General features: G+C 33.0%; 1 protein-coding gene and 1 pseudogene across 1 annotated transcript; both read right to left on the bottom strand.

The window, feature by feature from the left end:
• Positions 1-1,084: 1,084 nt before the first annotated feature.
• Positions 1,085-8,454, bottom strand: LOC146902922 (pro-cathepsin H). The gene is made up of 7 exons (XM_085738633.1): positions 8,125-8,454; positions 7,922-8,037; positions 6,657-6,730; positions 5,866-6,130; positions 5,406-5,537; positions 5,098-5,233; positions 1,085-1,377 (listed from the first exon to the last, which is right to left on the bottom strand). Exons 1-7 carry the CDS (start codon positions 8,414-8,416, stop codon positions 1,340-1,342), a joined length of 1,053 nt encoding a protein of 350 aa, XP_085594759.1. The 5' UTR covers positions 8,417-8,454; the 3' UTR covers positions 1,085-1,339.
• Positions 8,455-13,412: 4,958 nt separating this feature from the next.
• LOC146902921 (3'-5' exonuclease-like) lies at positions 13,413-14,348 on the bottom strand (annotated as a pseudogene).
• Positions 14,349-26,717: the final 12,369 nt, after the last annotated feature.

Here is a 26,717-nt window from a genome sequence, read left to right as displayed (position 1 = left end):
ACACATATAGTTTGGTTTAATTCAGTTCTAAAACCAAACAAAACAAAACTGAACCGCAATATAATGGGAGCAATGTTGCGGGATGAAGTTGGACAATTTGTAGGAGTAATGTCTGATGTTTATGAGGCATCTATGACATCAGTCGAGAGTAAAGTTTGGGGGTTGCTTCAAGGCCTCAGATGGACCACCTCTTTAGGATATCACCGTGTTGTTTTTGAAAACGATTGCAATTTGCAAGATGTTTGTTGATGATGTACATTCCAACAAATTGAATCGCTTGAAAAATTGTTTAACGGTGCGAAATTGTAAGACCTTATTCAAAATTATAACACGTCAAGCAAGTGCTCATGTTCTTGCATTGACAATTTTTTCTCATGCTTACCATAATACTTATTTTCGCAATTTCAAGTTGTGTTGCTACTATTTGCTTGTGTAAAAAAAAAAAAAATGGTCCTGATAAAAAATGTCTTATTGTCGTGTTTATTCTTATGTTGTATTACTACTATAGGATAAAAATAGCAGCAAACAAAAGGGGTAAAATCATGCATATCTTTTTAAATTTGATTTAAAAATAAGAACCATAAGTGATGGTAGAAATTTTTTAAGGGACAAAAAACTGATGAAAAAATTTATAAGGACTAAAACTTGAAATTTAAGATTTTATAGGAATTAAAAACATATTTAACCCTTCGAGTTTTGAATGAAAAGTACTAGAAACGAACACATTGCACCCAAGGTCTTTGAAAAGCACATCCCTCATCTGCATTAAGGGGGGTGTCATTGTAGTAATTTTTTTTTTTTTTTTTATCATAAACGTAATTTGATAAATGACCGCAAACTATCAAGTAATGGAGAAAGTCTTACATAGGCACAAATATAAATGAAAAATATTTGAGCACACTCACATGAATTGAGAAAAATAAATGAGAACAAATCAAGTTACATCATTCAATTATTTTCTCTTTTAATTTTATCAATTTATGTATGTGTGTCTAACCATTTTTCATTTGTCTGTGCCTAAGACAGACATTCTCCAAGTAATGAGAAACACACACCCAGCATGCTATCCTTTAATTGCTACATATCAGGGGAAATACACCAAATAAAGATAATGTCTCTGTGTGATAATAATACATGATTTACAATCTTATTTTGTAATGTGGTATATGATGAATAGAAGAAATGGCATCTAAACTCCAAACTTATTTTACAGAAGAATATCAACAAAGACTTATCATCGTCTCACATACATTTTACGTTTAAGATGAACTACAAAGCATAACATGCAAGGTGGAATTCACAGGGGTAGCCTTTCGGGCATCACATCCTTCCGTACCATTTAGGCCACAACAGGATAGGATGAACAAGTTGCAACACCTGAAATTAAACAAAAATGATTAGCAAAAACAGGTAAGTGCAAAATGATTGTTTTCAGCTCTATATATTCAGAACTAACAACAGCTCTAGCAAGGCCATATTTTCACAAAGACGCAAAGGATTTGAAATTTGTATAATTGATCCTACATAACACAATCTAAAGGCCTTTGCCACAGTTATTTAATCATCAAGATCCAAGACAGATGTCATACCCCAAATTTTGACCACTTTGCTCTGTTTTTACCTATTTTTGTCCGTATTTTAAAACGGCTCAATTTCTCTTCTTTTCGCCTTAACCGGTTAAAATTTCTTCAGTCGTTGTTTAATAATTTAAAGTCTTTTCTCTTGCAAGTAAATTTTTTTTCACACTTTATCTAGTTGAAATCGCTTTATTTGTATTTTTTGACATTTTAATTTTTTACGCGTGCTTTTAAAGTCTTTTATTCATTTCTTCGATAAATAAACCTTTTTAGGTAAATTCCTTTTGTTCGTATGACTAAACTGTTTAAAAAGTTTTGTTCGTGTTTTAAAAACACCGCGAGTCTTAGTCGTCTCAGTCGAAGTTTCGACAGCTTTAAATTTTATTACTCTTTTATCACTTTTATTTTATTTTACAATTCTATTCTATTTTATTTTCATTTACACTATTTATTCTTTTTGCTTTTAATGTCATTTTTATTTTATTTTTATCAACAATTTGTTTTGTCTTAAGTCCACTTGTTACATTGTTATTGGACCAAAAAACATCCAAAGCATTTTCTTTCTCTCCAAGTTTCATTAAGGGCAGTCTTGTCTTTTGTCCATTCATTCCATTTAACCTAGTTGGTCCCTATATATAGACCCCCAATTATTGGTGAAAGGGGGCTGGCACTGAAACCTAGAGACTAACACTTTTTTTTGCGGCAGCCACAGAAATAAGATCAGATCTCACTTTCTTCTCAAACTTCCTCAAGAATACAATGATGAACATTCACCAAAACCCAGCAACCGAGTTCTAAATCCAGCACTACATGATAAAATTCAACTACCATCCTCAATTATCACACAAACTACAAACTGTAATCCAGTATTCATTTCTCAATTCATCACACAGAGTTGATTTATTTTCAAACTAACACCACAAATCCATTTCGCCACAATCACTATTTTCGAATCGATTTTAACAATTCAACAGTGATGACAAAATTGAGTTCAACATCAGCCTACACACAGGTTTAATCTGAGTCAGTGACAGTGCAATGAAAACAAATGGACCAAGCTTCAACGTACAACAACAACAATCGGACCTCACAGGAGCTAAATCAAACAGAACCAAGGAGAGGAAGCCGAGCAGGATTCACAAACAGTAAAGGATAAAGAAATCAAAGGAACATAATCAATATCGGAGTACAACAGTCAACAAAGTGTCTAGAAGTTTTCTGCCGTGAAGCTTTTCCGATCTACAAGAGGTAACATTCGTTTACATCCTTTTTTCTTCCTTCGTTCTGCACCGTATCTATGCTTGTGTGTATGCTCAGAAACGTGTTTGTGAAAAGTTTTGCTTGTAAAATATTTTCGTAGATCTAGAATGTTGGAGAAATGCTTTTTGGAAATTTTAAGCGTAAATTCGGATAGAGGAGAAGAAATAGAAGCTTACGGTATAAAAATTTCAAAAAAAAGAAGGGTTTCGAAAACTCCGGTACGGTGGTGCACCACCGGCCACCGCACCGGAGAAAGATTGAAGATGTGTCTTCATCTTGTTCAAATGTTTTTCCAGAAATGAGTGTAGAGAGAGAGAACGTATTTTGTTTGTTTTGGAGAGAGGATTCTTTGTCTAAAATGAACAAAATCATCAAATCCTTGTTTTTGTACCAACTCACAGTAAACCGGTTCAAGTATAAACCCGCTCCATTTTCAAAACCGAACCGGTCTGTTCTTGGCCCTGAGCCCAATTTGCTTATCAGTTCAATGTGTTGGTTACTGCTTGCTGCACCCCCTGTATTTTCTTGTTTCTTCGTTCACGCTTTCGTTTTTATTTCTTTGTTTCCATTCATTTTCATTTAACATCTTAATTAGCATACTCATTTTGTAAAAAAAAATCATCACATGCATTTTAATTCAAATAATTTTCATGCCATGCATTATTATATAGTTTTAATTACGCTTTCATGTGTTGGTTTAAAAAAGTAATAATAATCATGCTTCCATGTTCTGTGATTCAAATGGTTTAGCATGTCATGCATGGTACTGTTATAGGTTTTGTTCATCAAATTCACTTTTTATCATCACATGCATTATGGTATATATAGGTTTTAAACAAAAATCATTTCGTGCATATTATTTCTTTGTTGTTTTAACTTTGTTCTATGCATCTTATTTAGTGTCCTAATTTTATCCCATGCTTGTTATCTAATTCAGTTAGAGACAATACTTTCATCTCATGCATATTCTTACTTTTTTTAGTTCATGTAGGCTTTTGAAAGAATTTACATCATGCATTTTTGGGTGTGTTCAAATCATCTTATCAATTCATGCATTTTAAACCTATTTTGTGACTTTGCTCCAAGCATTTGAAATACTTTAAATCTCCATCACTTTTATTTTGCTTTAATGTTTTAAAAGGCAATTTATTTCATGCATTTTAAATGTTTTTACTCCACAATATCTTTTGTTAATTTTACTTTAATATATCAATTTCTACTTCATGCATTTCTTTAACATCTTGACATCTTGCTTTCTTTTTGATAATCCATATGCAATGCTTTAAGTTTTTTATCATCTTATTATGATTGCTTTATTTCTAGTATAATCTCATGCATTTTCTTCTTGCAATTTATTTAGATTCCATGATATTAGTGTGTATAATTAGGAAATGGATGTATATTTTTTTCTCATTGGTCTGTAGCTTGGCAAAGAGGCCATAGAATGTATCTAGGAATTTTTGTAATAACGTAGGTAACACAAGCACCGACACTTGCACCGACACCATATCACTTTATTTACCGCTTTACGCTCGCTTTATGTTTCACGCTATTACGCTAGCTTTCCGTTAGTTAGAAAAATCATTTTCATCTCAAAAAAAATCAAATAAGCCAAAGTCAAATTATTTTCTTAATAAACCTTGGATCCAAATCCAAGTGATTTTCCCTTTATTTTCTTAATCAAATTCCTAATTGAACTTTAATTAAACTTAGACTAAATTTCTCAAATAAAATGAAACAACCTCACTTCCATTTTATTCTTCTATACCTTGAGGTCTCGCAATCCTTCTCAAAATCATTTTCAAAATCAAATTAAAATCAACCTAACCCACAAAAAATATTTTTATAAGAGTGAACTACGGTGGTTTTGATCCCTTTTAAGGGTACGTAGGCAGAGGCTTTATTCCTTTCAAATCAATCAAATAAAAATAATCAAAACTCCAACTTCTCCTCCCTCCATTCTTTCACTACAACTTTAAACAATAAATTTCCAAATAAAAATGAAGTTAGAAAGAGGTTCTCACGGAGTACCGTGAACGACGCGGGTGCCTAACACCTTCCCGAATCGTAACCGACCCCCGGATCCAAAAAGGGTTTTTCAATCTCTTTTTCCCTTCCCAAGAATAAAACCGAGCAAGTCCGGTAGATTGAAGGTTCAAGTCCAATCAATGGCTTGACACCCGAAAATCTTGGTCTACAACAGAAAAGGACAATTGGGTGAGGTCACTTTAACAAAAGAGTTAAGATCCGGGATCCTTACCGCACATATTCTTCCCCATTTCCATTTTGAAGTAGCCATGGTCACCCCATTCACCTCCCCATGAGTTTTTAATGAGCCAATATGGTACACCATCTTCAATTCCATACCCAACAGCAAGAACAGCATGATTCACATCCTGCCAGACAAATTCAAATTTCGTTAACTTCTGGGGAAGCATATCATGATGGAATTCCATAGATTCAACCTAAACTATTTGTTAAATTAAACTTGTGCTAAGCATTTTGTTCTAAAAATTGAATTAAACACTAGATTGAGGAGGATTAATCTTGCTATTGCAGAACACTCACCATGGGTGTGTTGCCACAAGTTGTACTAGTGTAAACTCCTTTCTTGTATAATCTGAAGTCATCAACCACCTCAAATGCCACACTAACGGGACGAGCAAAAGCAACTGCATGTTTCAATTCATCCTCAGCACCCTACACCCAAAACAAAATTAAAAACAAAATTAGAAAATCTAATATAGATGAAGTCGAGGTTTGAGTGATCTGATTCTGCCATGTCTCTACAGAGCAACTACAAGGAGACATTACAATATCCATACGAGCACATAATGTGAATAGAGAAAGCAGAGAGAATCTGTAAATGAGCATTGTGCTCTTTTTGGAATCGCTTTCAACCAACTAAATAATATAAACTCAGCAATAGCTTAACCAACACAAGAAATTAACATAGTCATCGCTAGCTAGAGTAGAGTTAGTTAACAAATACATCATGCGGTAAATTAACAATCAAACATATGATTACCAAGGTGATATTGACAGAGCCAAGGACTTGAACAGCAACGTTTTCAGATGTAAATTTGCAGGGACCATTTTGTCCAGTGTAGGGATATGCTTCCTCTGTCTCAAGGCCACCATTGTATTTAATGTATTCAAAGGCTTGGGATGGCAGCCCACCATTGCAGCCAAAGTTATTGAAAGCACCAGCACAGTCCACTAGCTGCTGCTCAGAAAGAGAGATATTCTTTCCGAAGGCCTGTGCGTAAGCTGACTCCAAAGCTCCAGTTGTGCTGCAGATGACAGTGTCATTGTTACAGATATGGTAAAGTGCAACTTCATACAAAGGGTTGAATCTCAAAGGCATTAATTTGAGAAAGTGGTGAAATTTTTGCACTTGGTTACAAATAAATTAGGACTTAGGGGTAAGACTTTGTGTGTTTACTAATTTTAGATAGTGATACACACATACTTGTTGTTATTACTTCCATTCCATTAAAATTATTGGACAGTTTAGAAAGACTGCAAACTTTCATTCCATAAAATTATTGGACAGTTTAGAAAGACTACAATTGAGACGACATTAAATACAAAAAAGTCAAATCTTAAAGTGAAGAGTTGTTAAAAGTAAAAAAGCACTTAATCAAAGAACGAAAAATGTTGAGTTTGCTTATATGATTGCTCAAAGAAAAAGTTGGCTTATAAACCAAAGGATAGGGTTTCAAGAGGTTAAGATGGCAACTCCAAAACTCATACTTTAAAATTTTCAAATAGATGTTTTATTCATTCCAAAATAGCTCCTCACAGTCAGAAAGCAACCTGAATGTCCAGCATGATCCGCAGTGGCCTTGATCCTTAACTTCACTGACTATACCTTCTTTCCTCCAATCTTTCTGCATACAATAACAAAAGGAAATCAGATTCATACAAAGCTCCTCAGAATGCAATTTACTTATTTCACAAACAAATATGAACAACGGCTCTTAGTGACAGTCTAATATTAATTGTGGAAAGAAATATAAAAATTCAGTTGAAGAATGACAGGAAATTAATGCTAACATACACGGACACCAGACCCAATAAGAAAATGGAATAACAGGAGAATGTAAACACGTGTCAAACACTCGTAATCATTTAATCTGAAGTGCGGATGCTATTTAGGATGCTATTTAGGCCTCGTTTGAATAAACAATTTAATTTACAGCTTAAAACATAAGTTATTTCTATAACTGAAGGTAAAATAAAGTTAAATTGTTTCCATATAAACTACTATAAGCTATTTTCATAAGGAATTTTTGAGAGCGAATGAAAACAGTGTATGAACATGTCAATAGTTGTTTTCCTAAGTTCTTGCAAAAACTCTCACAAACTATAGCATAGACACTTATGGTGGAAGGTGTGTCTGGTGTCTAAAACCGAGATGGCACCAACACACTTGATTACATGGCCGTCCCTATAAAACTGGAGGCTCGGCTCTCCTAGTAAAAATAAGCCCCTAATAAAAAAAACGCACAATTTTTTTAAAAGATTAATCTTCTATTTAAATTGAAAATAACACTCGTGTAATGGTTATTAGCCATCGAAATTAAAATTAGCAATTATTATTTACTAAAGACATGCTTGTTAATGGAAATAGATGACAAAAAATTCAAGATATATAGTAGTTTTCTACATTCATAGATAACTCGGAAATGCATTTTAAATTGTAATGGCCTAGTATTTGTGTATGTAACTGAGACTTTTATATTTGGTTCAAATTCACACAAATGCTCGGGATTGAACCTCAAGACCGATGACTCAAGTGCATTCTATTTTACTACTAAACTATTCCAAGATATCTATTAATTTTTTATATTTTATTTTATATACCTAATACTTTTGAGTGCTATATTAATTTTTTTTTGAGGCTCCTAAGGCTGCGAGGCCCGGCACCATAGCTCACCTTGCATATGCCAATGGCCGGGCCTGCTTGATTACTACTTAAGTGTTGTTTTCGTCAGGAAGTCTAAGTAAATCAATCCAAACTAGCTCATAATACGACAACAATTTATATTGATTTAAGTTGACAGTTGTTGCTGACATACCTCGGCAGGAAGAACAACATCGGTAATCCTATGGTTCCCCTTGAGAGTAGCAGAACAATTTTGAGCAGCACCAAGTCTATGACTTCTGAACTCCTCCCAAGTCCAATCAGCAAAATCTGCAACTCCAAAATCATTTATCATCAAAATTTGACTAAGAAATGAAAAAGAAAATTAAAGTCAAAGGTAAATTCAAAAGCACATACGATTAACACCGAGAGTGTAACCAAGACGTTTCTTATTAGTAGATTTGATAAGTTGAAGATTCTCAGAGAAGATCTTAAATCTACGCTTCATTTCATCAACGGTATCGTATCTTTTGCCGTATCTGTTAGCAAAGCGAGCGAAAGAGACAGCGTGGCGAGATTCTCCGATGACCTGAAGAAGCTGCTTTTCCATGTCGGAGACCATCCGAATAGGATTGGAGTCGTGGAAGCTCAATCCGGCGGCGGCGGTGGCCACGCAGAAGAAAACGATAAGGAGCGTCCACTGTGCCATCTTTCACTCTCAACTAAAAACTCTGCTTCTACGGCTCTACTTTTTCTTCTTCGATGAGTATGATCTTGTTTTATACTATTACTGTTTCGATTTCTATTGGTTGGTTTTAGAAAACAATTATGGGTCATCATGGCAATTTGAATGACCAAAATATCCTCCTCCAAGTAGTAATGAATGTTTTTTTGTTTGAAGGAAAGTAGTAATGAATGTTGTGTTTTGTTTGTTGGAATTATTTATTGCTATGTACTTTTTTTTAGTAGCCGCTAGCATTAAAACCGGACCCGCCCAAAACCCGTCAAAACCGCCACATGTTTTAATTAAACGGGCGGATCGGGTCGGTTGTCGGGTTTGGAAATTGAAGAAAGTCAAGTATATACGGGGTCCAATGGTCGGTTGCGGTTCTTGAAATGAAAACCCATTGGTAGTTGTAACCGACCGAATAGCAGACATACATAAACATTTTGAGACTCTCAAAAGTCTTATACACACAAACCAACCAAACCACTGACACACTAATTTAATATTTGTGTTTTAATACTCACAAGACATGGAAGGTTTGCAAAAAAGACACTGCACGTGACTGTAAAAGTAGAAGGATAATAATAAATACTACTACTACTATAATTTTTTATTATGGTTATTTATTATTATCCAAAACTAAGTAACAAACCAAACATCTTTCAATTTATTTCTAGTAAAAAGACACATGCTTATCTTCTCCAAAGTCACGACCAGTAAAACCACCATGTCTCAGTCACACCTGCATGGAGAGAATCACTCTACTACATGGTTTGGCTTCGTCGTCACTCTATTTGGCTTGGAGAGAATCACTCTAATTGAGAATCAAAGAGTTGCTTTAGATCATACCCATTTTCACTTTCTGTTTTTTTTTTCTTTGATGTAATCCGTCCACCTCTCTTGTTCAATGCTTCTTCCCTGTTTCTTAGTATTTTTTCATTGTTCAGGTTCATAACCGACCCAACCCATCCGTGGAACCCGTCCAACCGAAGAACCCGGACCCGACCAAACCGAGTACATGATCGGTCGAATTTGGGTCTTAAGATTGAGTGATCGGTTTCATCTGATATGCCTCTTTCAGCCCCGAACCCGCCCGAAACCGACCGTTGCTTAGTCCTAGTAGCCGCGGTTTGAACGCATATTTTGTATATTTTATGCATTGTCCTAACCAACTGAGTTAAACTCATAACGACTATTGTTATGTACTTGGCACATTTGTTAAAGAAAATAAATAATTTGTATTGGATTCAGAAATATTTTATTTTTAAAAAGTTAAATTCATCATTTTACTACACCCTTCGGCTACTAATATAAGAAAAAGTTTGATTTTTAGATTCATTCATTAAATGATGTATGTAGTCTACATACATCATTTAATGAATAAATCTAAAAATCAAATTTTTGTTATATTAGTGCCGAAGGGTGTACTTTTTAATGTAATTTTTTTATTCCCCAAAAAAAAAATATTATGTACTTTTTGTAAAAAAAAAAATCTATATACTTATATCGTGGGCTAATTGAGTCAAAACACCACTACTCCAAAATATCCTTGATTTTTATACTTTTTTGTTTTTTTCTATTTGTGGCTAAAAGTCGTGGATATTTATTTATCTAAAAGTCGTGGCTAAAACTCATTATTTAGATCACAAAAACAAAAAACTCATTATTGATTTTTTGATATAAAACGTTATTTCATTTTCACGTGGTTTTTTATTTATACGTAAAATATTTTGTAGTCGTTGTGCTTTTATTAGTTAATACAATAACAAAGATTATTTCACCAAAAAAAGATTTAAAGGCAAGAGTTCATCAATTCAAGAGGGATAAAGAATCTATGTGTTACTATTAATTAAGTGAAGTCGATCTGCCCCTAACATGGATATTGGTTTTCAAAAGGAGAGATATGGTAGTAAAAAAACAGGTAATGTTATTTGTATAATCAATTTTTGTGATAGCAATCATATTCTCATTTTTTAATGGTAAAATATAATAGAGAAAAAGAGCAAGAGAATTAGAATATGAGAAAAAGAGGTTGTTTAAAAATTGTTTCAAAATAATTGTACAAATATTATTTTTGAGTAAAAATATTGTTTGGAAAAGAGACGAAATTCCATAAATGATTTAGAATTGAAATAATAAAAGAGTTGTGAGTTTATCAAAATTTATCATTAACATTTCTAGTAGGAAAAAAAGTTAAATTACATCAAGGGTACTTTAAGTTTGAGGTTTATAACAGATAGATCCTTAAGTTATTTTGGTCATACATAAGTCTTTTAAGTTCGAGGTTTGCAATAAATTGGTTCTTTAAGTTAATTTGTCATACATAAGTCCTTCAAGTTTATAAACATTTTCAATCTAGTCATTATGTCACATCATCGTTTTTGTAACGTCTGGTTAACAGAAGGACTAAATTGAAAATATTTACAAACTTAAAGGACTTATGTGTGACCAAAATAACTTAAAGACCAATATGTTACAAACTTCAAACTTAAAAGACCTATATGTGACTAAAATAACTTAAAAGATCAATCTGTTACAAACCTTAAACTTAAAGGACCCCTGAGATAATTTAAACAAAAAAGTAATAATAACCACCACATTTTGACTATTTTAGCGATTTTATCATATGAGTTGTGTTTCTTTATCTCAATGCAACTCCTTTGTAAAAGTTCGATTCATGTAAGACTTTGTTTGGGAGTTTTGAGAAGGGGGGGAGAGGAGGAGAGGATTTATAAAAAAGGAAGGAAGAAATGGATAGATATGAGAGTGAAGGGTTTTGGGTAAGTTTTTCAAAGGCTAAATTGCATTTTTGGTTCCTTAACAATTTAAGTAGTATCGCTTTGGTCCCTTAATTAAAATTCGATTTATTTTGGTCCCTTAACTTCCATCAGTTACACATTTTGGTCTTTTACGTTAGTTTTAATTCAAAAATGTTAGGTTTTCTTCATTTTTTCCAGGGATTTTTCTGGGATTCTTGTTGTTGAAAGTTGATGATGATATGAAGATGAAAAAGAGGAGAAGAAGATGAAGAAAACCTAACGTTTTTTAATTAAAGCCGACAGAAAGGACCAAAATGTGTAACGAAGAGAAGTTAAGGACCAAAATAAATCGAATTTAATTAAGGGACCAAAGCGACACTACCTAAATAGTTAAGGGACAAAAAATGCAATTTAGCCTTTTCAAATTCAATCTATGTAGTTATTATACATTCAAAGTTAAAAATACATTGATCATAATATTAATTTATCATTCTCTAAAAAATCACTCTCAAAATTTTTGAAATTTTTTCTATTTTTTCTTCTAATTTCATCCCTTCAAAACTCTCATCTTCCTTCCCTCTAGACCCTAAATAGAGCCTAAATTTACTCCTCCTCTCAGAGCCAAGCAATAACAACAAAAGGTGATTCTCATTTGCCTAACTGGAGAGGTTAGCCTCTAGTTGGGTTGTGCAAGAAAGACATTGGAAGCTTGTGGTAAGTATGGGCCTCCTATAATTGCTTAATCATACACACAACTGAACACATGGTCACGTTAACGAATGAGTGTTCACGTTAAAAAAAAGCCAAGTTTTCTGAAATAAAAAAAAAATTGTGCTAAAAATTGGGAGTAGAGCCATTAGAGAATGAGTGTTCATATTTTTTTTTTTTTAAAAAGTTTTTTCAGCCTCCTTTTGCATACATAGACCGAGATATTTGAGGTTGGATGATGTAACCTGAAATCCTAGAGAAACAATATCTGCCAAAGTTAAGTTATTAACATTCCAACTAGACAATTTTTGTACGCCTTTTATTGAAAATAAAATTATAAAAGTTTCGTGAAGTCCTTTCGCAAATCATAGAGGCTCCAAGATAGGTTTGAAGATGGTGTATTTATTCTCCCTCAAAAATAGATGGTGTATTTGTTCAACGTTAAGCCTCGGACTATAAGCATGACTACCTTAACCTTGCCTAGAATGTATTGACATAAATTGTCCAAGAAGGAATAAAAAGATAGGGAGGGAGGGGTCTCCCTATCTAAGCTCATATTTGTTTTATGTTATTTTTGTGAAATTGACATCGATCACCGTCTCACATGATGACAAATAGTATATTCATCTTCTTTTAGAAGATGGCAACAAAGGTCATTTATGTATTAGATGATTTCCTCATATACTAATCCACATTAAACCTTATAGAGAGTTGAATAACTCAATTGATTTGAGCTATAAAAGTTAAAGAAGATCGAAATTCTAGGTTCAAGTAAATATTTATCTAACAACTAACTACGTAGATCATTTCTTTTTTTTGGGATAAGTTTTATTGGTCATTTGTTTAATGAGCAAGTCCCTGTATGTTTTCAAAAATAAAGAGCGAATACTTCTTTTATCTTTTTATTTAATATAACTTATTTCATGTTTATTTAGGGGTCACTTATTTCTTGCTTCTGTCTAACGAAATTCTGGACCATAAAATTGATTTCACTTTGGAAATCCAAACAACAACAAAGCATGGTTAAATCATGTTTTCAGCTAGGCAACGTTTGTTTACCCTTCTCTGATACGCAACCGAACATAGATATAATTAAACTAGCAATGAGAATCACGGTGAAAACCAATTTCACCTACGTTGCATCTCCATCTTATTTTAATTAAAAGTAAGATATTCATTCATTCAATTTGATAGAGTACGATGAATATAACACAAATTTCACGTAGCTAAAATTGAAAAGGATAATTTACAAATAAATCGCAGCTAGAGTACGATGAATATAACACAAATTTCACGTAGCTAAAATTGAAAAGGATAGTTTACAAATAAATCGCAGCATTCAAGTTAATAGCATAAAACGATATCATAGAATGCCTACAAAAGTGACAAAACTAAATGGACTAGAGTAAGGATGCCTTCGGATTTATAGTGTTGATCGTCAGTTCATCTTTATTGAATATGTAATAAATCGAAGTTGATTTGGCAATCGAAATCGAACAAACATCGCAACTAGACGAACATAAAAAGTAAACTACACCATACAAAACGGAAAACAAAACAACAAGAATCAGGTGACGAAATGAAAAAAAATCTATTTGAATAACACTTTTTTAGATAAAATAAAGGATAAAAACAATGAAGTTTTTCTTTACTAAAAGTAGGATCCCTCTTGTGTTTGTGAATTGTTATCTATTGACCTTGCACCTCCATTAAACCCTAAATCACATGTTATCTCATGATGTTACACCTCCGTTAAACTCTAAATATCACATCACAATAACAATTATCACATGATAAATTTAAAACCAAACTAAGAATCAAACCCTAGAAGAAGCCTTCCAACCTCAAACGAGATAAAAGCATCAACACATGCATATTGAACTTGCTTGACTGTAAGCGGAAACCTACCCCAATCACTCAAAGTAATTTGGTTTTTCAATCTCCTTATCAAGAACACGCAAAGCCAATGTTTTAAGCCCAGCAAATTTCATCGCTTTCTCTCCCAACTTCTCAGTGGCGAGATCGCGAAGATCCACAAAGTTCACAACAGGCAATGAAAAGTCTCTAAGAAGCTTGTCTACGTCCTCTTTGATCCCAACACCAACAAACTTGTTATTTTCGTTGCCAAGAAACGCAACAAGCGATTTTGGGACGAACGGGGCGTGTAGGATTTGGAAAACAAGGCATTCTCCGCCTATGCAAAGTTGAAGGACAGCAGCTGGGGGAGACACACCGTGGCGGTTGATGAAGAGACACTCAACATCCAAGCCGACAAGGAAGCTATTGTTGTTTTCGTAGGGTTTGATGCTTGAGAGCCATTTGTCCACCATGAAAGGTCTATTTGTGATCATTGTGTGAATGATGTCTGAGTGGAAGAAGACATCGTACTTGTTGTGAGTTTTGTTAGGGAGAGCGTAATCGATTGTGATGGACATCGTGGATTTTCAAAGAATATTATTGAATTCTTGAAAGCTAAGTGATGTATAAAATAAAAAAACTAGGCTAGTCAAATATATAGAAGGTGAATTCAATGAAAGGTAACAAAAATATATAATGATTTCTTTCAAAAATAAAAGGATTTGGAAAATATATGGAAAAATATTAGAATATAATGATTTGTTTCAAAAATAAAAAGATTTGGAAAATATATGGAAAAATATTAGAAATATAAAATAAAAAAACTAGGCTAGTCAAATATATAGAAAGTGAATTCAATGAAAGGTTAAAAAAATATAATGATTTGTTTCAAAAATAAAAGGATTTGGAAAATATATGGAAAAATATTAGAATATAATGATTTGTTTCAAAAATAAAAAGATTTGGAAAATATATGAAAAAATATTAGAAATAGAATTTTAGCATACATGTTTTTTTTTTTAATAAAGATTTTCAGCATATATGTTAATACGTCATACTAATCAAAATATATACTTAAAAAATATTCTAAATCTAAACAAACTCTCCATAAAAAAGCGAGTCAATCAATCATTAGGAAAAAAGTTGCAAAGATAATTTGAGAAAAAAAATACAATTGCGATAATAAGCCTGTAGAAACTCGTTGATCTCATACATGCCTATTTTATCAATAGTCCGGACATATTTTTTTAGTTTTTTTTAAAGGACATAATTTTTTTAGTGTATCTTATTTTCAATATGCATAAATTATCTTCAAACATTTTTTTTTAAAGTTATGAGTCATACTACTATTTTTTTTAAAGTTATATTGGTTATCTATACTATTCTATATTATATATAAAGAAAACTACCCCTTTCAGCACACTTTTAGGTTGGATTTTTCTTTCCAAAAATACCCTTAATTTTAAATTTTAATTTTAAATACAAATAACACATGTAACAAATAGATAAAAATAAATTTAATTTAAGGAGAAGACTTACACACAATTTCTTATGAACTGTTCTTACTGTTAGCCAATTATAAAATAACACGTGGATTACTAATTCACGTCACTAATCGTTCTCGTTAACCCTCTTTTACCTCCGTTAATCACAGATCAAACTCACAAAAAACGAGCACAAAACAAAAACTCATGTTACTTTTTTATCAACCGATTTTATAATGTACATCTGTGTTGTTCCCCTCAATACAACCGAAAAAGATTGCCAAATATTTTCATACCCTTCCACAAAAAACAGTATTTCCATATTATTTTATTACTTCCACAACAAACAGTATTCCCATATTATTTTATTAATATAAGTTTTTTTTTTGAAGAAATCAAAATGGAATTAAATCACCAAGGGTAACTCATCTCGCACAAGGTGTGCAAAAGAGAATCATCCTACAAAATACACAAATACAGTCTGTTTCCACACAAAGACACCACAAACAAAAGAGAAAAAAGCTAGTCCCTAACACCCATACAATACAAAGGGTGCCGCCACCAGTCAGTATAACTGAAAGCGATATTGAGCATTTTAGCTTTCAACCAAGAAAAAAAATATAAACTTAACACTATCCAATAAGTTACTCTTCCTTAGCCTTTGATTAATTGTAACAAACGTGAGCAGAAAATAATGGTAAAGATTAGGTTTTAAATCCTTAAAAAAAAAATAGTAACAAACGTGAACAAAAAATAATGTTAAAGATTGGATTTTAAATCCTCTAAAAAAAATATTAGTAACAAACGTGAGGAAAAAATATTGTTAAAGATTGGACTTTAAATCCTTTAAAAAAAAGATTAGTAACAAAACGTGAGCAAAAAATAATGTTAAAGATTGGACTTTAAATCTTCTGGAAAAAAATTAGTAACAAACGTGAGCAAAAAATAATATTAAAGATTGAACTTTAATCCTCTAAAAAAAGATTAGGACTCAAAATATTTTAGAAAAAGATTTGTAAGCACTATATTAAATATTAATAAGTAGGGTTCTCACAGTTAATAGTTCGTTCCTGCATTGTTTAGTTTTTCTCAACCAATCTCAGCCCTCTACATCAGAATTCAAAATTAACCTGTAAGTTTTTTTTCTTTTTCTTTCATGTTACAACTAATCAAAGTCGATTAATTTTATGGATTATATTTGACTTTGCTGGTTTATAAGTGATTATGATTCAAATTGTTTACGATTAATTTTAAGGATTATTTGACTTTGCTGGTGTAACAGCCCGATTTTTCGTTAGATTTATTTTTATTATTTATTTATGTGTGTTATATGTGCTCTTATGTGATTAATTGCCTTTGTGTGTATTTTTGGTTGGTAATTGTAGAATTCGGTGTTAGAAGGGTATTTTAGTCATTGTGGGCTTAGGGGTATTTTTGTCATTTTGAGAGCAGGGGTAATTTTGTAATTTTTGCTGAAGGTTATTTTTAGCGCTTAGTGAGTTATTATTTTACTAAGTGTTGGAGAGTAGAGTAATTATTTAGTTTACCGTTAAGTGACCGTTAGTGTTATATTTTATCGTTAAGTGAGTAGTAACATTTTGGGTTATAATAGAAATGGGTTAGGCTCATTAAGACATTGTGAGTTGAACCCAATTGAGTAGAACCTATATAAATTCTAGTTGGTAGAGAAAATAGGGTTTACCATCATTTTTCATTATTAAGAGAAGAGGTAGAGAGAGAAAGAGTAAGAGAAGAAAATGGTTGAAGAGGAAAGCTAGAGAGAGAGCTAGAGGGAGGTCAAGCTTCAAGGATTGGAGCTAGGATTGGAGCTAAAGTGAAGCCTTAGTGTTGATTTTGAAGAATTGAGGTAAGGGGGTTAGACTTTAATCATAATCTAGTAGTTCAACTTCTACCCTAATTCTTTGCATAATTGTGGTTAAGTGATTAATTTGATTTTAGTTGTAGAAATTCGTGTTTAATTTTAATGATAAGATGATATGCATGAATTGAATGATAATTGTGTTGTTGTTGTTGAATTTGTATGTCAAAATGGGTATATATGAACATGGTGTGTTTTTGTGTGAAATTGATGATGAATGGAGTTGTGGTTGTTGAATTGTGAATGAATTCATGTTCAAATGTTGTTGTTGTTATCTTGACTTATGTTGTTGTTGAATTGATGCATTGGGTATGAATTAAGTTGAGTTGTTGTTGTTGAATTGAGTTGTTGGAAGAGATGAATTGTTGTTGTTATTGAAGTTTTGGTGTTTTAAGAAAAATCAATTCAATTGTTGTATAAGCCAATTTGAGTGTTGTGAAAAGAGCTTATTTGATGTGTTTGAGCCTTGGGATAAGTTGTTAAACACTTTGGGTGAATGGGGAATCAAAATAAGCACTTTTGGGGTGATTTTGAAGGAAACTCGAGGCCAAACATCCCAAATTTGGACTTTTCGCAGGGCTGGCGCTTGAACTGGGCCGCTAGGCGCCCAGTTCCAGAGAGCTAGCGCTTGAGCTGGCGCTTATACAACATCCTGGTGCCCAGCGCCCGGACCTGTCTTGCGTGCCATTTTTCACCATTTTCCTTTTTGATTTGGCTTTAGGTGTGAACATGAAAGTTGTAGATAATTATGTTAGCTTTCTAGTGGTTTTGGTTTGACTTGAAAATGATTTTTGGTTTTTGAGTTATGAGGAAAATACTCCTAAGAGGTCTTAGTGAAATTTTACGAAAAATCCGCATAAATATTTCTAAGTCGACCCAAACATCATGGATTGTTTCTTAACTCCAAACTTATGTTCTATGAGTTCACTTAAGGCGTTTTAGAGTATTCAACTTATGGTGTGAAGGTTCTATCTTGGTTTTGTTTTATAAATGTATGGTTTTGTAAAATGCTACCAAGAGACGAACTTGGTGAATCTCATGATTCCGTTATAATTAGCCGGTGAAACGGCAAGCTATACTCTACTGTACTTATATGTAGCCTAGGGGAATACTTAGTTGAGGCATTGGATCTTGTTTGTTTGTTTGGTTTTGGTTCAATACTTCAATTATTTTGAAAACGAGTTACGGATAGACGAACTTGGTTGAAAATGGTTCTTTTAAACCAATTACCCTATAAATCTTTCATAAATGGTTTGATATGATTATATGAGGATATGTGAATGGTTGCTAGATGTTGAATATGATGTTTATCATAATGTGTCATATTTTCTCCTTTACTTGAATTGTGAGAAAGTGTATGAAGTTGTTGAACTATATTACATAGTTGAAGTTGATTGATGTATATATATGTTAAATGAATGGTGATGATCATTTGATGAATGAATGATGATAAACATGTTTATGTTATGTTGTTTGTTGAACATGTTAAATGTTGAATGTTGGTGGTGAATTCATACATGCTAAATTTGATGGTGATATTGTTGGTGAATGCATGTATGCAAAATGATGGTGATGATGTGGTGAATTGTTTGTGTGAACATATGCATTGTGTCGAGTCATATGTTCATGCATTCATGACTGATGGTGGCGGATTTTATATCCAATTGAGGTGAATTGTAAGTGGATGTGTACTCTTGTTTTATCTTGGTTTTTCGGTGTCAAACATTGATTACGTTTGAACCTTTTTAACCTTTGATATCTCATTTTTTCTTGGGAAGGGAAAAAATAAGCAAAACCCTTGAGAATCGAGGTCCGGGAGTTGTTTTCGCTACGGGAAGGTGTTAGGCACCCATAACGACTATAGTATCCTATAGGAACCGTCTTTATTTTCTACGCGCGCGCTTTATTTTTAAATGCAAATTGAAACATGATATTTACACCTAAGAGTTTACTAAGTGAAGGATTGGAGGGAGAAGAAGATGTTTGAATTTTTATTTTATTTGAATTGAAGAAATCTTGGTTTCTTGCCTACGTACCCTTTTAAGGGATCAAATCCACCGTAGTTCTCTTCCAAAAAATGTTTTTGTTTTTGTTGGTTGATTTTAAATTTGAAAAGTGGAATTTTGAAGAATAGGAGAGAGAGGCCTCAAGGGCATAAGATTGGGAAAATGTGAGGTGGAATTAGTTACTTTGCAAAAGGAGCTCAAGTATGGTTAAAGTTCATTAGGATTTTGTTTAAGAAAATAAAAGGAAAATCAATGGGATTTAGAAAATGATTTGAGTGATGTTGTTCATATTTTTGGAAAAGAGAATTTTTCTAAGTATCGCGATTCCTAAGCATACATCTAAAGCATACACTCCCTAAACATTCATCTAAAATATCCATGTGATGTGTGTGCATGTGTCGGTGCTTGTGTCGGTGTACATCATTAGAGTCCATTGTCCTTTACATCATTGGCCTAAGTACATGCTATGGTCTTGCAAGAAATTAAAAGCATAAAGAATAGTACAAAAAAAACCCTAAATTTTTACATGCTAATTCTTTGCAAGGAATATAAATTGCAAAAAAAATTGAATCTAGAGGAGAGAGATGAGGATGCTATGAATGAACCATGAATGAGAGGGTTAGTAGCATAATGTGTAATAATGTGGGTAGAATTATAAGCAAGCAAGATAATACTAACAAAGTAACATGACTTAGCAAACAAGTAGCAAAATATGTCTAAAAAGTTCTCCACAACAACAAGGCAATCACATGACCTATAATTCTCATATCATGACCATTTTACAAAGTGTTTTATCCCAGCTATGACACAAGAATTATGAGGAAACATCAAGCCAAGACTCATAACACACTTTTATGCATGTTTTACACTTCATTTTCACAAAAACTATTCACATTACTTGCAAAACAAGAAAGCAAGAATTAAACACACAAATCAATAGAACCATAGTCAATTTCAGAGGTGGACAAATCACAAAATCAAGTCTCAAGCATCCATGTCACATAGCAAAAACTACATGATCAAAATTTGGTAAAATGACACAAGATTTATCAAAAAAAGTTGGTAAGAGAACAAGATATTATCACATATATTTTTCCCAGGATTATCATGTAAAAAAAACATCAAAAAAAAAACTAGAAATATCAAGAAATGCATTGATAATTTTTTTGGACTTTTTTGTATGAAAATTAAACAACGTAGGGGTGCAATTATCAAAATTAATGTACAAAATAGCAAGAAACAAGTAAAAAGCGAAAGTCTGCAAAGAAACAGGTCCAACCCAAAGGGAAATGGATCATGGATCATCCAAACGCATCAGGGGCGTTGGATTGATCCAGTTCGGCCTGACCCTAGATCTGACGGTGGAAAGCTTGGTCCAGAGGTGAACCAGACTGGTTCAGGTGAACCGGTCTAGTTCACGTTCCTTTAAATGCTCAAGAGGCCGATCCAAGGCCATTTCCCACTTCTCTTTCTCTCTCTTCTCTCAAACCTAGTGAGAGAAGCTCTCACTTCTCTCTTCACCGGCGTTCTTCCCTTCGCTGTTTTCTGGAAAAGAGCGGCTGAGGAAGATGAAGATTCATCGGAATCTTCATCATCACCGCCGTGAATTCCAGATTCCGGCAACACCTCAAACAAAACGGTTTGTATGGATCTAAACCTTAATCCACTTGTTTTTTTCCCACAGATTACGAATATGAACTCAGTTCTTAAAAATAAACCGTGAATCTTCGTAGATCTATGTTTTGGGGTTCGGTTTAAAACTTTTTCGAATCTTTTCAAAGTTCTTTCGAAGGAAAGTGTTTCTACGTCACTGATCCATTCTGATTCACCGTTTATTTGTGTTGATAGACCTTTGTTGAGCTTTTTACGATGAAAAACGAGGAAGTTTTTTTTGATGAATACCTGGTTTTAATCGGAGATTCGAACGAAGAGATCCTCACGAATGCTTCAGGTTCTTCTGGTAAGCGTTCGAAACTTCTGGAAACCGAAAATAAATCAGTGAATCTCTTTCTCTTCTTCACCGGTTTGAAATTTGCTTCGATTCCTTCTTCTTCTCACTCTCAACCTTCTTCTTGTGATCGCCTAAGGGCTTGAATTGCAAGAGGAAGAATGAACGGTTCGATGATGAGGTTTTCGCAGAAGATTACTGAGAACCGATGCAAAACTTTCCAAAGGAAACTTGTTGAATTGAAACAGTTTTGATTTAAGCTTTTGTGATATTCATGTTGAACTTGCGTAATTGGTGATGAATCTGGTAAGAATCAGTGGCGAATTTGTGGATTTGTGATGAGTTTGATGCGGTTAGGGTTTGTGTTCTTGAGTTTTCTGGAAAATTGGGAAAAAACCGTTACAGTTTTTGATCTTGGAGGAGAAGAGAGAGAAATGTGAATGGTGTTTGTGATGTGGCTTCTAATTATTGATCCAATCTCTTTTGCATTGATGATTTGGCTCGTATTTATAGCTGACATGTGTTACACTTTGGCCAATAGCTTGCTGACATGTGTTCCTGGGCTCATCTGGCTCGTATTTGGACTGTTTTGGACTTTAGGGACCTTTGTGCAATTTCTAGAAGTTGAAGGACCAACCTGCAAAACTAAAATAAAAAAAAAAGACAAAAATAAACTTGATACAAAGTAAGGACCATTCTGCAAAAATAAAAACCAAAAGGACCAATCTGCAATACTAAGAAAAGGGCTAAAACAGAATTAAAGACTTTGAAGGACTAATATGCAAAAAAGGACTGAAAGGTCAAATTAAAATTAAAAATGACTTAAAATTGGTAATTGGAAAAAAAACTTAAAGTGAAACAAAAATAAAAAAAACAAAAAGGACTAAAATGAACCAACTACTTAAATGAGGTACTTCAAAGTAACCTCTCTCTGTCAAAATTTCATGTGAAATAACCAAAATGCCCCTAGGGACTAAAACGACTCAAAACGACTCAAATGCAATTTTATAATGGTTTTTAATGGGGAATTAAAGCAGGAGTTTATACAAGCACATTAAAAGACTCAGAGGCAATTTTTTTTTTTTTTAGAGATCAAAAGGAGTTTGAACACAGGAAATGACTAAAACGCCCCTAGGGGCTAAACTGACTCAAAATGACTTCAAATGTAATTTTTTTTGAGAGGGACCTTAACATGAGATTGAAACAAGGGCTTATGGAAACCAAATGAAAAGACACAAACAATTTTCAAGGACTAAAATGAGTTTGAATGCAGGAAATGATTAGAATACCCTTTTTCATGAATTTTTGCAAATAACATTGAAATAAGATGCAGAGAAAGATGCAATTGATCAGAGACAGATTCAAATGACTTGAAATGCAAGGAAAAACCCTTTGGATGGTTTTAATATGCAAGAAAAGAAGAATTGAGTTGGTATTTTTAGGCCCAAAATTAGGGTATAACAACTCTTACATACGATGTTTTTGTTGCATCGAAGGTGACGACCTTGAGGTGATCTGGTACCGCATGCATCTGGAAGAGTCTAGAACATTGCATGCATTTGAATAATTGATGAGTTGTGTCATAAATGAATATGTGACTTGGTGAATTTGTGCATTGGTGGATTTTAATGAATGTTGTGATTGTGTGGATTAGTGTATATGTACATTTGTGAATTTTGTTGATGATTGTGAATAATCGAACTACGCTCTAATTGCATGTTTTACTTGCTTGTGCTTATACACTTGGTGAATCTATTTGATGATAATTACTTTGGTAATACTAATGAGGTGAGAATTGTATATGTATGTATGTGTGTATATATATATATATATATATATATATATATATATATATATGATGTGGTGATTCCTTTGATAATGATGATTGCTTGCTTATAACTTGAAATGATGTATTGTACTTGTTGAATTAAGCATGCTAGATGAGTAATGAGGTGAGTAATATTTTCATTGATTGATCTTGATAAATGATGAGCTTTTGTTGATGACTTGATTAAATATGTCTGTTATGCTATGATAATAATGTGATAGCTTGAAGTGCAAGTGATGGGGGATAATAATCATGTGATGCTAGTATTCTAGGAGGGATGGTTAAGTATATGTGATATGTATGAATCCTTGAATGCTATGTTTATTATTTGTTGATTATGATTAATGTAAAGCTTACCCCCAGTGGTTTTTGCCGCCTACCTGTCTGTATGGATGGGTAGACGCTGTGCAGGAGTAGTTGCTTTGTGGTGAGTGCTTGATAGCGGGAGCTTTCCCCGTTTTAGCGTCGTAGTTTTAGGGCTCTGATTAGGTTGAGTCGGTGTCATTTAGTTTTGTTATTCTGTTGGATTATTTTATGTTGAGGTGTAGTCCTTGTTGAGATTTGGAGAATTTTTATGTTGACATTATTTGACCATGGCATATGTATTGATTTGGAGATGTATGATTATATCCGCTGCGACTGATGAGATGATATATATATATATATATATATATATATATATATATATATATATATATATGCATGACTGTTGTTATTTTGATGAGACGTAGCGTCTATTTCTTGAATATTTGTTATATTCGCGTGTTTTATCGCTTTAATAGAAATAGGGCGTTACAGCTGGTTTATAATTGCTTATACAAACTATGATAGTGTGTTTTTTTTTATATAATGAGAACCGTGGTTTTTTTTAATTATTAAATAAAGGGAAAATAGAAGGAGAAGATGGAGACTTTACGAAAAATGTATAGATATCCTTTTATCGCAATCATAGCAATGTTTCTTTTACATAACATGTCATTTATACATTTATGTTATGATGTTACTAATTACTATTAGAATAAACAATTAATGACCATTATTTTATCTTAATTTTATATGCAGACAAACTAAAATATATTGAGTTCAAAAATAATTTTGTTATATGCCTTGACTATCAATAATTTCCATTAATATTTTAAAATTTAAAAATTTTAATCTAAATTATACAAACAAACATAATAAAATAATCACATGCGTTAGCGCAGTAGAAAGAGCGGACAGACAGACACGATAATGTTCGTCTTTCCGCTAGTAGATATTATAAATGGATGTCCATATATCAATTGGGTCAATAAGTCATACTATTGTGTTTGTTTCTTAAGTCATTATGTTTCTTCATGGATAGAGGAATATTATGGAATTCTTGAAAGCTAAGTGATGCATAAAATGGAAAAACTAGGGCTAGTTAAATATATAGAAAGTGAATTCAATGAAAGGTAGCAAAAATATATAATGATTTGTTTCAAAAATAAAAGGATATGGAAAATATATGCAAAAATGTTAGAAATAGATTTTCGACATATACGTTCTTTTTAATAATCTAAATCTATAAAAAGAATATTCTAAATATAAACAAACTTTCCATAAAAAAAGCAAAAATATTTAATGATTTGTTTCAAAAATAAAAATATATGAAAAATATATGCAAAAATGTTAGAAATAGATTTTTGGCATATATGTTTTTTTAATAAAGATTTTCGGCATATATGTTGATACGTCATACTTATCTAAATTTATAAAAAAATATTCTAAATATTTTTTTGGTACAATTGGAGAAAAAGAAACAAAAAAAAAAACAGAATGAAAGAAAGAAAAACTATCTAGAAAAGAAAGTCCCACCAGCATCAACAAGTAAGAGCAGATTGATTCCAGCAAGGGGTGCTCGATAGACCAGAAGGACTCATGCCTGTCAGCACCAAGCTTAGCTATATAATCTGCACGCGCATTTTCATCCCTTAGAGTATGCAAAACACGAACATGTCAATCCCTTGCTAGGAGCTCCTGAATATTCCGAATAATCGGGGCATAATGGCGCCAATCATATATTGTCGCAAAGATTAAATTGATGTCTGTCTTCAAATCTAAATAGCGCACCAAGTTTGTAATTTTCAACTCCCAAGCAAGCCGCAAGCCATGATACACTGCCAACAATTCGGCATGAAGAATATTAGAAAAACCAATATTCCCAGCAAAACCACGGATCCACGCCATCAATATTCAAAATCGAACCTTGTCCATAATGGACATTCCACTTTACCAAATATTCTAAATAGGCTAAAATATGCTTTTGGTCCCTACAAATATAGCCAATTTGGGTTTTGGTCCCTGTAAAAAAAAATTTTGAAATCAGTCCCTGCAAAATTTTTTGTTTTTTAAAAAGGTCCTTGGCCCCACTTTCTTGCCTATGTGTCTGATTTTTGCCTACGTGTCACTTGCTGACTGTTCACTTTTGCTTATGTGGCTGCCACGTGTTAAATTAAAACATATTTAATCATTTAATCAATTAATTTCAATTTTTAAAAAACAAAAAACTTATTTACTTAATAAAATTAAAACTACAATCGCAGAGCATTGCCCAGATTCAAAACACCAACAACACCTTCTTCCTCTTTTCTTCATCTTCTTCAACCATTTTCTTCTTCTTCTTCTTCTTCTTCTTCCCAAAATCATCATTTCACAGTCAACTACCTCATTCAAAATCTTGATTTCTCTCCTCAAACAGCTTCAAAACTCTCCAAACGAGTTCATCTCAACGACTCACACAACCCCGATTCAGTCCTCTCATTATTCAAATCCCATGGCTTTTCAAATTCCCAGTTATCTACTCTATTCAGAACCTACCCTCGTCTTCTCTCTTTTGATCCCAACAAAACCATTCTCCCTAAATTCAATTTCCTTCTCTCAAAGGGTGCTTCAAATTCAGACCTTGTTCACATCATCACTAGAAACCCTCTATGTTGAATCATAGTTTGGAAAATACAATAACCCCATGTTATGATTTTATCAAAAGATTCTTACTTTCTGATCAATCTACCATTGCAGCTCTCAAACATTGCTCTTGTTTCCTTTATTCTAAATTCCCATCTCAAAATATTCAATTCCTGCTTCAAAATGGTGTTCCTGAATCCAAAATTGTTTTTTCTGTTTCGAAATTGGTATAACATGCTCTCTGAGAAACCTGCAGTATTTGAGAAGGCAGTGTTGGAAGTAAAACAATTAGGATTCAAACCTGAAAAAACGTTTTGAATATGTTGTTAGCGAGGTCGTCGACACATCAGATTCAACATCGTTTCTCTCACCGAGTCTCTCGCAGATCTGCGTTTTCTGGGTTTCAATTGGATTCGGATTTAGGGATTAGGGTTGTGGTGAGGTCGCCGACGGGTAATGGTGATGGTGATGGTGACGGTGATGGTGGCGACGAGGGAGGAAGAACTTGGTGATAATGATGCTTGACTATTTGATTTGTTTACTGATATGTGTTTGTTGTTACCATTTGATTTAAGGAGAATAAATATTATTTGGGATTGAAAATAGTAGAGAGGGATTAAGAAGAGAAGAAGAATAAAGGCTAAAGGTGGGGTGGTGTGGTGGATATAGGGATGAAGAAGATGAATAGTGATGGAGGGGTGAAGATTGACGAGGTTGGAAACCCTTCCCTTTTTTAATTTTGACAAACAATTTTATATTAATTAAATTGATTTATAAAATGTTTAAAATAAGTTAAATGCCACGTGGCAGCCACATAAGCAAAAGTGAACAGTCAGCAAGTGACACATAGGCAAAAATCAGACACATAGGCAAGAAAGTGGGGCCA

Source organism: Medicago sativa, chromosome 8 (genome assembly GCF_051527215.1).
Source record: "Medicago sativa cultivar Bolivia chromosome 8, Bolivia_mono, whole genome shotgun sequence".
Classification (NCBI taxonomy): Eukaryota; Viridiplantae; Streptophyta; class Magnoliopsida; order Fabales; family Fabaceae; genus Medicago; species Medicago sativa.
This window is presented reverse-complemented; position numbering and strand designations above follow the sequence as displayed.